A 14,829-nucleotide genomic window follows, 5' to 3' on the forward strand; every position below is an offset into this window, starting at 1 on the left:
AGTGCCTGCGGATGAAATGGAAGCTTTGTGTATAAGCGAATGGGAAGATAATGATTAATGATTGGAGAAAGCCTATTGCTGAATATTTAAAGAATTCCAGCATCCCAGTTGATAGAAAGGTAAAATTGCAAGCAATAAATTTTGTCCTGATGGCTGATGAGTTGTATAAGAAGGGAATTGATAGAAGTTTGTCGAGATGTCTAAGTTAAGATGATAAAGACATTGCTTTGGGTGAAGTCCATAAAGGGATATGTGGTGCTCATCAGGATGGGAAGAAGATGAAATGGGTGCTATATCGCAATCATGTATATTGGCCATCCATGATCAAAGATTGTATCGAATATGCAAAGGCGTGTCAGGAATGTCAAAAGCATGGTTCGATACAACAAATCCCAGCATATGAATTGCACTCGATTATAAAGCCATGGCCGTTTAGAGGGTGGGCTTTGGATTTAATTGGATTGATTCATCCTCCTTCATCGAAACATCATAAATTTATCCTGGTAGTAATTGATTATTTTACAAAGTAGGTCGAAGCAGTTCCTTTAATAGAAGTTGGAAAACATAAAATAATAGATTTTATTGAGGAACATATAATTCATCGATTTGGAATCTCTCAAACATTGAGCACTGATCAAGGGACTATGTTTACTAGTCAGCGAATCAAGAATTTTGTGGCTTTGAGAAATATCAATATGATTACTTTAACCCCCTATTATGCACAGGCTAATGGACAAGTCGAGGCAGCAAATAAAATTCTGATAAGTTTGATTAAAAAACATATCGGGAATAGACCTCGAACTTGGCATGAAACGTTAAGTCAAGTACTATGGGTTTATCAAAATTTACCAAGAGGGTCGACAGGTACATTGCCCTATAGATTAGTGTATGGCCATGATATTGTGCTACCATTGGAAATCAATCTCAACACTTTGAGAGTGTCAAAACAGAATTATTTGCCAGTCGGGGATTATTGGAATGCAATGTTTGATGAGTTGAATGAATTAGACTTAGAGCAAATATTGGCACTTGAAAACATGTTTCGACAAAAGGAAAGTGTTGCTCGAAGCTAAGTTACAATCATCAAATAAAGGAGAAATGCTTCAGTATAGGTGAGTTGGTTTTAAAAGTCATTTTGCTAAAGAAAAGAAATTGAGAATTCTTGGCAGATGGTCCCATACTTGGGAAGGCCCTTTTCAAGTGATAGGATTATATTCGGGAAATGCATATCGAATCAAAGATATCGAATCTGGAAATATGATCAATTCGATAAATGGGAAATATTTGAAGCAATATCATTGGTTGCTGAATTAAAATTAAAATGCATAAGTCCGAAAATAAAGAAAACCATTACAAGTACTGAAGTCTAAGGTGAAGAAATATAAGGTGCCATAAGTTTTGCTAAATCTGAGCGTAGCTTTACCCTTTCATTGTCCAAAACTGAAAGTGTCTCAGCATGCCTGAATTCTTCATATTGGGCCTTGTCAAGTTGTTTCTCACATTCTTCTTGTTTGGCCTCAATAGAAACGATTTCTTGTGCAAGTTGTTGTTGTTCTTGCTGGGTAGTGGCTAGAGGTGTAGCTATATCAATTTTTCTCTTCCAAATTTTGGCAAAATTTTCATTAATCTGAGCCAATTTTGCTTCAAGTCTTCTCTATTCCTTATCATAGTGAGCTTGAACGGAAATAGCCTGAGAGATTCTCAAATCGAATTCTTCATGGGAAGCTTTGATTGGCTAGAGGGTTACAGTATAGCTTTCTGACTCAGTTCTGATCTTAGCTACTTCATCCTTAATTTCTTGATGTTTTTCCTGGGTAGTTGCACTTCTATTGGCAATCTGTTTGAATTGATTGATTATGGTAGAGTGAGGTGTCAGAATCTGAATTTCAAAAGATGAACTTAAAAGATCAGATAAAAGATTTTTCAAGACTGCATCATTGGTCCATTCGATAGGTGGATGGTCCAAGAGCTTGAGAAGTGATAGAAGTTGTTCTTGAGCATTGACATTCAGCTCAAATGAAGGACCAGATGTAGAAGGTCCAATGAGTACAGGGGTAGAAATAGGTACTTTGTCTTCCTGAATAGCTTGATTTAGGATGGTGACCAGGTTAACTAGGGTGGCATTTGTAGATTTGGTAGAAACACCCAAATCTCCAGACACTTGACCAGGGAAAGTTTGAAGTTCAACTTGTGGAAGAGGATTGGAGGTTCTTTGAGGAGAAGGAAGGGTTTCCAGAACTCTAGATGGAGAGTCTGAAGTAGTAGTCTCAGCGACTCGAGAAAGAGAGTCAGAATCAGGGGCCACTTGAAATTCAACAGAGAACGCAGCCTAGTTGATTGGAGAGACATGTTCAATGATCAAAGGTTGTGTTGGAGAATGATGGGTGTGCTCCTTTGTTAAGTCAACTACCTGTGTTCCAGTCAGAATTGGAAAAGCGACTTGGAGAGGCTGAACAGACTCTGTGGCTTGGATTGATGAGTGAGATGTGGTTTGTCCTAGGTCTTGTTGTTGTTGTTGATGTGGCTGATCAGGTGCCAAAGATGAGGTGATTGATTGTGTAGTAGTAACAGGCTGAAATACAAGGTACAATAAGTTGAGATTTATTTTGACTAAATCAAAATATATGTGAAAATGATATAATATTACTGGAATGGGTCTTGTTCTTCAAACTAACTGAGAGCCCGAATCTGAATCAATTATATCCTCCGATTGTGAGGATGCAGCAAGGATGTTTCGAATAGATAGCTCACTGTCATCAGAGGAGCTTTCGCTCGATGATTGCAACTGTAACTGATGAAAGATTGAAATCAAAAGTTTGTAAGTAAATGTGATTTTCGAAAAGTTTCAGTTTAAGTACATATGTATAGGTAGAGAGTAGTTACCCTTCTGGAAGCTCTTGTGGGAGTCCTTCAACTCTTCCTTAGCGGTTGTCGTGAGGAAGCTATGGCTTCAGCCTTTCTTTTTTGGGGTTTTTTAGGAGAACCTTCAGCAGCAGAGATTGTGCGAACGCAGAACGCTTGATCTCTTCCAAGGTACGACTGTACTTGGAATAATAAGTAGTCCACCAATCAAAACAAGACTTGGTGATGAATGAGCTTCGATCATAGACAAAATGGTGAAAACCTTCTTTTTGTTGTTGATTTTTTGAAAGGTAGAGATCAAGTTCTTTCTGTGAAGCCAAAGTGATATGGCAAAATGGCCTGCTGTTTCTGAGAAGTGGAGTTAGGATAGCTTGTGAGAAACCAAGTTGTCTGGCTATGTAATGAGGGGCATACAGAGTTACTTTGAAACGTTCTTTTTTATGTTGAGGTAGTCCTGTAGGAATTACCTGTACAGCCAGCAAATTGGCCCAGTTCCTGTTAGCAAGCTCATTTTCTTCGGTATCGTTGGGGAAGAGGAGGCGTTTGAGCTAAACAGGACCACAATTTTGACGCAAAAAAGGGGTGAATTGAGGTTCTCATTGTGAAAGTCTTTGCAAGAATGAAAAAGAGAAAAAACAATCCAAAATCGGTCTTCATCTGATTGTACTTCTGGGAAATTTGGCTTGAAATTAGCCAATCAGAAGCCTTCGATGTGCTATTTGTCTGTAGCACCACCGTTAGGCTTTATCATATACTTTTCAAAAATGGCATTAAGCCAAAGTTGCAGAAGCTAGAGAGGGCCACCTGTACTGATAAGATAGTTGTTGCAAAGACAATTAACAAACTGGCCAAGTTCTTCGAAAATATGTCCTAAAAGAAGCTTGGCAAATTGAGATTGTTTCCTTCATGAAGTAGGGAAGCAAGAGGAAGGAAAAGCTTATGCATTTGAATACTCCGAGAGCAGAAGACAATTGCATTTAGCCAGTAGAACAGAAAATCCATGTGCTTATCGTCTGTAACGAGGTTACCTTCTGCACCCATATGATGAGCAATGAAGTCACTGTAAGGTCATGGGAGCAATGTTGTATTGTTGCCTGGGTTGCATGTTAGAGGTAAAGTCTGGAGGACTAATCGGGAGTCCTGTGATAGCAGCTACATCCAGAAGTGACATACCAATCATCCCACAAGGAAGGTAGAAATTATTGGTAGTCCTGTTCCAGAAAAATGTTACAGCTCCGATCATCCAAGGGAGCGTCGAAGGTGAAAAGTGAAAAAGCCTTAGAAGGTCTTGAATCCCAAGAGCTCCCCAAGCAGTGCTCCTTGATGGAGCAAGACGTTCATACCAAGCCGTGAAGTCAGTTCCACGTGGGTTGATTTTCGGGTTATTTCGAAAAGGCTTTTTATTGGTGAAAAAAGAGATATCGAGGTCTTGGCTAATCAATAAATCTTCCCCTTGAGCACTGAGGAAGAAAGGAAGTTTCTTGTTCGTCCTTTCCAAGTTCTCGATAGGACCAATGAAACAATGAATGTCTTCACTCACAGTGAAGGGAATAAGGATTTTAGGGTCATTGCTTTGAAGTTGTGGGTCGTCAATGACTTCATCATTCACTTGATTCAACACATGAAGAGCTGGAGGAGCCGGTGGTTCCACCATGGGGCCTTTTCCTTTGTCTTGTGCAGCAGCATGGGATGAAAAAGCAGCCATTGAAGAGCAAAGAAGAATGAAGATTGAAGAAAAAATTTATGCAAGAAAGGCGAATGCAAGGGAAATCGAAGGAATAAGTGTTCGAGAAAGTTGAACAAAGACGGAAGTGTCGAATTTAAAGGGGGTTTCACTGTAGCCGTTATTACAGAAGGAATTCAAAGAGAAAGGAGGTAACTTTGCGAAGAAGGCGAAGTGGTGGAGAGAGAAGGTTCAAGTCACGGGAAACGTGTCAAACGGGTTAGAATTAATGGAGAAAGTAAATGGTAATTATGGTCGGTTAAAGTTATTGAAAGTTGAATCAGGATTAAGTGTTTCATCTTTCAATGAGTGGCTTCGAAGGTAAACACATTAATCCTAGGGGCAATTTGTTGGTCGAGATATACTTTCGAAAGATTAAACTAATTCGAAATGTTGGAGAGATGTTAAGAAGGGAGCAGAAATCGAAGACACATGTACCAGTGTTAAATGGAAGTTATCTGACGTGTACTTGATTTTGATACCTTGGTGAATCAGGAAGATAATTCGAATAGAGGATCAAATGGCGCTTTCGAAATGGAAAATCGAGCAGTTACACGAAGAAGGAAGTTGAAGGCTTTTCTCTGAGTTGGAAATTTATTGGTAACGTTCATTAGCAAAAGAGCGGGAACAGTTACCTAAGAATCCGCATACAAGGCAGCATCGTGTAATTAAGGATCGGTTACAAACTTGGGTTATAAATATTAATAAGCTCTAGGAAATAAAGGTTGGAACTTTTCTTCAGAAATATACTCAAGCATACTCACATCCCCAGCAAATTTTTTGGTCTGTATTCGAGTTCGATTTCTGTAGGGTTCCTTCCATTGTCTTTAAATTTTCATTTACACTTTCTGTAAAATTTTACTTTTCCTATCCAATTTATCTTTCAAGCAATGTTTAATTTCTTTGTCCAATTTATATTTCAACATCTTTAATTTCCATGTCAAAAGTCCTTTGGTTCAGTCGAAGACATTTTACTGCTTTGTTTAAAATTCAATGCGAACCATTTCGATTTCAGTCAATTTACTTTTCGAATCTTTTCTTTTACACTTCTTTTATCTTCTTGACATTTTTTCGAACTGATTTCCCGTTTTAATACTCGTATAATTCGAGAATCTTTGATGCACTTATAGAATTGGTACCTGTAAAAAAGGAGTAAGTTTCGCTTACAAACTATTAAAATCGAACCATCATCGATTTGCTAAAAATCGACAAACAAACATAAAGAATAAAACAAAATCTATTGCCAAAGGAGTCCATAAACAAAGAGTTTTTGTTTTTCTCCAGGTGTAGAACACACACGTGAGGCCAAGTAATCACACAATGGGTCCCAGCACCAACCTTAGCTTATATCATATGGCAGATGCAAATTCAAATTTTACTTCATATCATACCATGTAATCCATACATCAAATTATAAAAACATATTTTTTTTTATATCTTCATTTTTACTTTAAAACTTCCCAAGTTAACAAACAAATGATATAACGAACAAAGCGTGTGCATACTGCATAGATTCTTCAAGTTCCGTGGGAAAGTTCTTGCACCCAATAACCATCCCTTTAAGCTATGTGAATTCCCAAAGCTAACCCTACCCTAAACCCTTACGCACCACATTTCCCCACCAAAAATAATGATCCAAAAGGGCAAAGGTGGAAACTTGTCATTTTCCAACTACATAACAGTACCATTATTGTTATATATTATAATTATTATCCTCTCTTATTATTCCTGTTGTCTTGTCAACTCTTGCACGCTCATTGTTTTGTGTAATGTGTATGACTTTCGTTTTCAAATAGAACAAGAAAGAGAAAAATCAAAATCAAATGGTTTCCAAGAACTACAACCACTTAACATGCAGTGTTGTTGTAAAGATTGGTAAAAGCAACACAATGCACAGTGTTGACTATTCAACAATAACAATCTTCTTCCTATTTTATGGGGTCGTCTTCTCCCACGTTAACCATGATGCACCAAAAAGCATATTAGAATGTTTGATAGGATAATAATAATAATAATACACCATAACAAAAATTCCCTTTGAATTCTTCTTATTCCTATTTTCTCTGTGCTTTCTGCACCAAAAGGTAGATAAAGTTTTAACAGTGGAAATTCTTGTGTTTGATAAAAAGAATCAAGAGATGTATTCAAAGAGAGAGAACATGGAAGATGACAAAGAAGAACATGGTTATTTAGAAACCGACCCAACTGGTCGATATGGCAGGGTATGTTGTATGCTTTGAACCTTCCTCTGTTTTCCTCTGTTTCTTCTTATGTCTTTTCAATTTTGGATTATTATCTATGTTGGGCTTTGAATCCTTTTTCTGTTATGTCTAAGCCATGCTCTATTTTTGATTGAGGGATAGATTTTCTCTAGGAATTGAGTTAATGTGAGAACATGTTTTTGTGATTAGTTTGGAGAAGTTCTTGGAAAAGGGGCAATGAAGACAGTGTACAAAGCAATTGATGAAGTTCTTGGGATAGAGGTAGCATGGAACCAGGTGAAGATCAACGAGGCGCTTCGAACGCCGGATGATTTGCAGCGGCTATACTCGGAGGTTCATCTTCTAAGCACCCTCAAGCACCAATCCATCATAAGATTCTATACTTCTTGGATTGATGTTGAGAACAAGGCCTTCAACTTTGTTACAGAAATGTTCACTTCAGGATCACTAAGAGAGTAACTTCCTTTTCCAACTTATGAATTAGGCAATTACTTGATCATCACATTTTTCTTTAGTATCCCTATATTGCATATTAAATTTTGAAAATTAAAAGTAATTACCTTCTATTAGTAATCAATTTGTGACCTATTTTTTCTTTTTGGATACAAGAGTCTCTATTTAAAACATGATCATGAGCTCCTAGGATTTGTTGATAACCAGTGATTATTTTCCGGCATGTACAGATACCGGAAGAAATATAAGCGAGTCAGCATACGAGCGATAAAGAATTGGGCTCGGCAAATCTTAGAGGGTCTTGTTTATCTACATGGCCACGATCCGCCAGTGATCCATAGGGACCTAAAATGTGACAACATATTTGTCAATGGCCATCTTGGACAGGTGAAAATCGGAGACCTGGGACTAGCTGCGATTCTTCGCGGCTCGCAGTCGGCACACAGTGTTATAGGTATTTTTCTTTGTTGCTGCCAATGAATGTTGCATAGTTGTTGCAAAAGGTACTTAGAAACTGCCTCAATTCTTTGTGCTAGGCACGCCAGAGTTCATGGCACCGGAATTGTACGAGGAAGAATACAATGAACTTGTTGATGTGTACTCATTTGGAATGTGTTTATTGGAAATGCTCACATCTGATTATCCATATTGTGAATGTACTAATCCAGCACAGATATACAAGAAAGTAACATCGGTAACCTCCGATCCCGATCTAATTTTAAGTTTCAACAATGTTAGGTGTACATAAAAGAATCAGTATAAAATACATATTGAAATATAAAATATATATTGAAAATAAATTAAACAACACATGTTTATACATAAATATATAATGACTGATTTGGTAAGTGATTTTTAGCGTGTTTAAGTTTAAGGATATCATTTATCAGCATAGTTAGTTAGGATTTTATTTGTTTCTTGCAGGGAAAGTTACCAATGGCATTTTTCCGAATTGAAGACAGCGAAGCACAGAGGTTCATCGGAAGATGCCTGCTACCGGCGGCGAAGAGACCATCAGCAAAAGATTTGTTGCTTGACCCTTTCTTTGTGTCTGATGATTCTTCATCATCGTTAACAAAGTTTGGAATTCAGAACTATTCACTTTTGAATAGTGAGATGGAAAAGCTGCAACTGAGCGATGCTTTGCCTAGAACTGAAATGAAAATCACAGGGAAGCTGAATCCTGATGATACCATCTTTCTCAAAGTGCAACTTTCTGATAAGGATGGTATGTAATGTAATCTCTTGGTTTATCTTAGGCGATTTTGTTTCACTTTTGGTACATGATTTTGTTGCAGGTTCCGTGAGGAATGTATATTTTCCGTTTGATATTGTGAATGATACTCCGATGGATGTTGCGACGGAGATGGTGAAAGAACTGGAGATTGGTGATTGGGAGCCTTTTGAAATTGCGAATATGATCGATGGCGAAGTATCTGCTCTGTTACCACGACGGAGGGCGAGTAATCATGATGAATACGACGACGACGGAGGATCTCATCATTATTTTCGCTCCTTCTCTTCTTGCTCCTCCTCCCAAGACTCAATGGCAAGTCTTGTTCCATTATCTGAGGCCATGCCTAATGAATATTACTGGCTCCATGGTACATCTTCTTTCACCCTTTGCTACTTCACCTTTTAAAATTGCTATTCATCCATGTACTCCTTTTAGTCTTGCTATTACAAATCTCGTAAAAAACAAAAAGAAAAGATCTTTTTTTATAATAAAAAATCTTTTTTTTTTCTAACAATTTAATTATACCCAAATAAGTTCATATTTATATAAACTATATTAACTATTGTTTGCAGATGATTTATTTGACGACACTAGTTCACAAGGAACGTATTCCAACCTGAACTATCATTCAGCAGATGAACTTGACTATGTCTATAATAATTTACCTTCTTCTACCAAGAAGGACAAAATCCCCATCATGAAGAGTACTCACAAGTGCACAAGATTTTCCCCACAAGATTTATTTCCAACTTCATCACAACTAGCACCCTATAGTAGTAGCGTCAAGGGTAAGAGGGTGATGGAGAATGGTGGTAGCAGTAGTAGATTGACAAGGAACAGGTCATTGATCGATATAAGGAGCCAAATGTTGCACAGATCATTGGTTGAGGAAGTGCACAAGAGAAGGTTGTTTAAGACTGTTGGTGCTGTTGAGAATATTGGATTTCAAGCACCTTGTGAAGTTGAGAACGACAAGAACCATTCAAGGAGTGCCAAGGGAGAAAATGTTGCCATATAAGGGAATGTACTACATCTTACATGCACCAACATAATTCAATGGTGTAAAATTATGTTAACATTTATACTGTTGGATTATTTTAGTGTGTGATGAGTGCATCTTCTTTTATTCAAAATTAAAATGTATGAAATGCATGCATAAGCTTGTGTTTTCATAGGGTATCAAATTTCTAATGAATGAAAGGAATGTTGATCTTCAATTTAAGTGGAAATTGAATTCAATGTTTGAAATAAAAATATTTAAACTAATTTAAATAGAATTTAATTTAATTTTTTTAAATTAATTCTAATTTAAATAGGTCTGATTTGAAATTTCATTCTATTGGGATTTCACTTAAAATTTAAAATGTCTAAAATATTTTTATAATCTAATTACTTCTTAATTTTTTTTATTCACTTTCTCTCAAAGCTTTCCACATTTTAACACATACTCTCTCTTCTCTCACCACCTTCATTTCCTTACCTTTTCTTTCTTTCTATTCACTTAATATAATATATAACTTTTTCTTTGAAAGATCTACTATGTAAATCTAAAAAAATATCCACACGTATAGATTTTATGTATTTAACTTATATTAATGATACTAAGCGTTTGTCAATATATCTAAACATTTCAAGCAAAATTGTATTAATCATGACACTAGCAAAAAGTGACATAATTTTGTTCCATTTTAATAACATGAATTAGTTGCTATACTTTGTCGATAATAACTAGCTTTTTTTTACTTGCTATATCACTAGACTACTAAACAAGTTGGTTCTTGACAATTCATGTTTATTTTTTGTTGTTGGTTTGTGGTTGGAATCAACCATAAACAACCATTTAATTTTTTAATTAATAATAATATTTTTTAAATTTAATATTTTAGATTAATCTAATTTTTATTTTTTTAAAAGTGAACAAATTTTAGTCGAAAAAANNNNACAAACAGTCAAAATTTGTCAGAAAAATAGCCAAACAGGGCACCATTATACGGTGTGAGGTTCAACGTACATGTAATTAAATAAATAAATGCCTTTTATTCTTTTAAAATTTTGGATAAGTTTGGTATAAATTATCTTTTCATTTCCTTTTTTATGTAAATTTTCATTTTATTAATGACCTATGGTTAAATCATCTTTATTAAATATATTATACTCTTTATTAGTTAAATAAACCTTAATTTTCTATTCTGTTAGATTTTATATTAACCTACTAACAAGGTTAAACATTTTTTTTAATTTTCAAATGTTTTACATATAATTTTTTATAGTCTATTTCATTTTTTATTAGCAGATCCTCTGAGAGAAACAAACTAAAAATATACTCATAAAACATATTTAACAAAGAAGATCATAATAAAAAATCATAGAAAAAGAAAAATAAGAATGCTACACATCCATGTAACTATGTAATTAAGTTGACCCAACACCAAAAAAATTCAATACTATTAAATGAAACGTGAAATACACGCGTCCAACGCACACGAAATTGCTCTTGCTCAATGCTTCTTCTCCCCCACGCTTCTTCTTGTTCTCTCGCGCTTCTTCTTCTTCTTCTTCTTCTTCTTCGCATTCCTCCTTCTCCTGCTTCTCCTCCTTTTTCGCGTTCCTTCTTCTTCATGTGTTTTCTCCTTATCGTTATTCTTTTATTGTTGTTGTTGCTGTATTTTTTGTCTTTTTCTCCTTCTTTCTCTGGTGAAGAAGCAGTAGAAGGTGATGAAGAAGAGTTTTGAATAGTGCAGAATGAACCGAACACAGTACTCAGTGAACCGAACACAGTACTCATGGTGAACCGAACATAGTGCTCATGGTGAACCGAACACAATACAATTGTATAGTAGTGAGTGAACGAAACATAATCTATTATATAAAATCAAATTCAAACAGCGTTTTGCAGAATGAACCGAACACAGTACTCATGGTGAACCGAACACAGTACTCATGGTGAAACAATTGTATAGTATTGAGTGAATGAAACATAATCCATTATATAAAATCAAATTCAAATAACTCTGCCTACAATTTACATATTATCAATTCAATTCAATTCAATTCAGTACACCTCCGTCCATTTAATTCAATTCAAATTAGCAATTGCATTCCATTCAATTCGATTCAAAATTGAATAATCCAAACTTTGTCACTTTGATTCGTTTCAGAAGAGTAATCCAAATCGCTCTCCTGTTTACCAAAAAATTATGAACCCCTAAACACTGAACCCTAAACCCTAAACACTAAAACCAGAACCCTGAACACTGAACCCTGAACCCATAAATCCTAAATCCCTAAAACCCTAAAACCTAAACCTTAAACCCTATACCCTAAAACCTAAACCCTAAACCCTAAACCCTGAACTCGAACCCTGAACCCTGAATGCTAAACCCTGAACCCGAACCCTGAACACTGAACTCTGAACCCTGAATGCTAAACCCTAAACCCTAAGCTCTGAACCCTACCGTAAACCCTAAACCCTGAACCCTACCGTAAACCCTAAACCCCTAAAACCATGAACCCTGAACCCTAAACTCTAAACCCTCAACCATGAACACGGTGAACTGAAATTAATATACGGGGCGAACCGAAAGTTTGAAACACACTGAACCCTGGACCCATAAACCTTAAGTCCTAAAACCCTAAACCCTGAAACCCTATCGTCATTCTTTTGTTGTTGTTGCTGCTGTATTTTTTTTGTCTTTTTCTTCTTCTCTCTCTGGTGAAGAAGTAGTAGAAGGTGAGGAAGAAGAGTTTTGAATAGTGCAGAATGAACCAATACAATACTCATGGTGAACCGAACACAATACAATTGTATAGTACTGAGTGAATGAAACATAATCCATTATATAAAATTAAATTAAAACAGCTTTCTGCAGAATGAACTGAACACAGTACTCATGGTGAAACAATTGTATAGTACTGAGTGAACTAAACATAATCCATTATATAAAATCAAATTCAAATAACTCTGCCTACAATTTACATATTATCAATTCAATTCAATTCAGTATACTTCCGTCCATTTAATTCAATTCAAATTAGTAATTGCATTCCATTCAATTCGATTCAAAATTGAATAATCCAAACTTTGTCAGTTTGATTTGTTTCAGAAGAGTAATCGCTCTCCTGATTTGAAGTTGAGTCATTTATTGTTTCGATTCAGAAGTGCAGATCGAAGAAGAAAACGAAGAAGAATAGGAAGAAGATAAATGCAACCAGAGGATGAAATGCAGAGACCAGAAAAGAATCTAAAGGGGCGCTGTTTGCTATTATGTAAGAACCAACTCATCAAATCCACTGGTTGATCAGAGATCCCTAAAGCTTGCCAAACAAGTTGGGCTTTTGGACAATCCCGAATACAATGTAAAACCGACTCCTGACTTGAGAAACCAAACTAGTTTTCCAAGAAGAGCAATATTGGCACAAAAGGGATCTCTAATTCCCAGACCACCAAACTTCTTAGGAGTGACCAACACTTTCTAGTTAACTAGATTCAGGCCTCTACCATCAGCTTGACCCTTCCATAGAAAGTTTCGCATCATGGATTCTATCTTATTAGTTACCCCTTTAGGGAAGAGAGATACTTGCATGCGATAAGTAGGAATCGCAGTGACTACCGAGTTGAGCAAACAGAGTCTGCCTGCCTTATTAAGCAATCTTCCTTTCCAGCTGGCTAGCCTTCCCCGAATCTTGTCCAAAACATCGTTGAAAGTTGCGCGTGTCACCCGAGAGTGATTAAGGTTCACCCCTAAATACTTGCCCAAGTTCTGAACGAATCTGATGGAGGAGACTCTATTGAAAATCTCTTTTCTTGTCGCTGAAACATTCTTGGAGCATAGCGCTTTAGATTTTTCCACATTAACCTTCATCCCAAAGGCTCTGCAGAAATTTTCCAAAGCTACCATTACAGTTTGAACTTGCTGTTTTTCAGCTTTACAGAAAAGAAGCAAATCATCGGCAAACATCAAATGAGAAATTCTTGGACCCCCTCTAGAAACCGCAACTGGCTTCCACAAGCCCTTATCAACTTGCTGATTAATAGAACAGGACAATCTCTCCATACACAACACAAACAGATACGGTGATATAGGATCTCCTTGCCTAAGACCCCTGCTCGGAGTAAAGCTATTTAATCTATCCCCATTCCAGAGGATAGACAGTGAGGAAGCAGTGACACAACGCATAATCAGATTGACTGTCGGAGGAGGAAAGCCAAAACTCACCAGGGTTTGTTTCAGAAATCCCCAATCCACTCTATCGTACGCTTTCTCCAAATCAATCTTAAAGGCCAGGGTGCCTTTCTTTGACTTTGTCTTCTTCATGAAATGGAGAACCTCTTGTGCTACAATGATGATGTCTGGGGTTCCTCTCCCCGGGATAAACCCTCCTTGAAGGGGCCCAATAATCTCTTTGAGATGGGGACGAAGTCTATTGACCAGGACCTTCGTTATAACTTTGTAAACCACATTACAGAGACTAATTGGTCGGAAATCCTTCATGGAAACCGGGTTTTCTACCTTCGGAATAAGAACCACAAGAGTTTCCATCATCCTTGGATCCATATCCAAACCAGAGAACGCATGACGAACCATAGTCCAAACATCAAAACCAACAATCTTCCAGTATTCTTTAAAGAAGAAAGCCTGAAACCCATCAGGGCCCGGCGCCTTAAAAGATTGCATACTGAAAACAGCCGACTTAACTTCTTCCAGAGTAACTGGCGCTGTGAGGCTACAACAGGCTTCATCATTCAGGGAAGGCAGTGGCACATCACCAAGACAACCTAAGTCTACATCCTCCGACTGGTAGAATAGGCGTTTATAGAAGGATTCAGCTTCCCTTCTAAGGACATCCGGGTCCGTTTCCCACACCCCATATTGTTTATTTATCTAGAATGCATTAGCATTTTCTTTATTAATTTAAAAGAATAGAATGGTTTGATTAAGAACTCTAAAAAAAAGTGGATTTCTCTCAAAATTCACTTAAAAGTGAAATAAATAATTAAAGTAAGAAAGAGAATCAACTTAAGATCGGAATTAGAAAATATTTTTATTTTGTTTGGTCCTACATTACACCGGATACACCCACATCCGATAACAAACATTTCGCGTTTGTTATTTTTTTCACATGTTTGGAAAATTTTTAGCAAACAATACACTAAATTTTTTATATAAAATTTCAAGAATGAGAAAATATATGTGAACAATGACGATGCTTCTAACAATTTTATATAAATCAGCAAATCACTTCCCAGTTTTTTTCTTTTATTCAAATAGATTAAATCGTCTCTAATTTTTGACGTTAAAAATTTTTTTACACCACACACACAATACTCAAGA

At 36.4% G+C, this 14,829-nt stretch overlaps 1 protein-coding gene across 1 annotated transcript; it reads left to right on the forward strand.

The window, feature by feature from the left end:
• On the forward strand, positions 6,377 to 9,719 carry LOC107609392 (probable serine/threonine-protein kinase WNK4). The gene is made up of 7 exons (XM_016311348.2): positions 6,377 to 6,807; positions 6,997 to 7,262; positions 7,491 to 7,714; positions 7,797 to 7,954; positions 8,185 to 8,488; positions 8,559 to 8,864; positions 9,070 to 9,719. Exons 1-7 carry the CDS (start codon positions 6,724 to 6,726, stop codon positions 9,513 to 9,515), a joined length of 1,788 nt encoding a protein of 595 aa, XP_016166834.1. The 5' UTR covers positions 6,377 to 6,723; the 3' UTR covers positions 9,516 to 9,719.

This window comes from Arachis ipaensis, chromosome B07, assembly GCF_000816755.2.
Source record: "Arachis ipaensis cultivar K30076 chromosome B07, Araip1.1, whole genome shotgun sequence".
In the NCBI taxonomy this organism is placed as follows: Eukaryota; Viridiplantae; Streptophyta; class Magnoliopsida; order Fabales; family Fabaceae; genus Arachis; species Arachis ipaensis.

Bases quoted from the DNA above. Each gene is read 5' to 3' on its own strand.
- LOC107609392 (XM_016311348.2), top strand. From the start codon at position 6,724: ATGTATTCAAAGAGAGAGAACATGGAAGATGACAAAGAAGAACATGGT. The intron at 6,808-6,996 runs GTATGTTGTATG...TTTTGTGATTAG, and splicing joins CAACTGGTCGATATGGCAGG to TTTGGAGAAGTTCTTGGAAA. The intron at 7,263-7,490 runs GTAACTTCCTTT...CGGCATGTACAG, and splicing joins ACTTCAGGATCACTAAGAGA to ATACCGGAAGAAATATAAGC.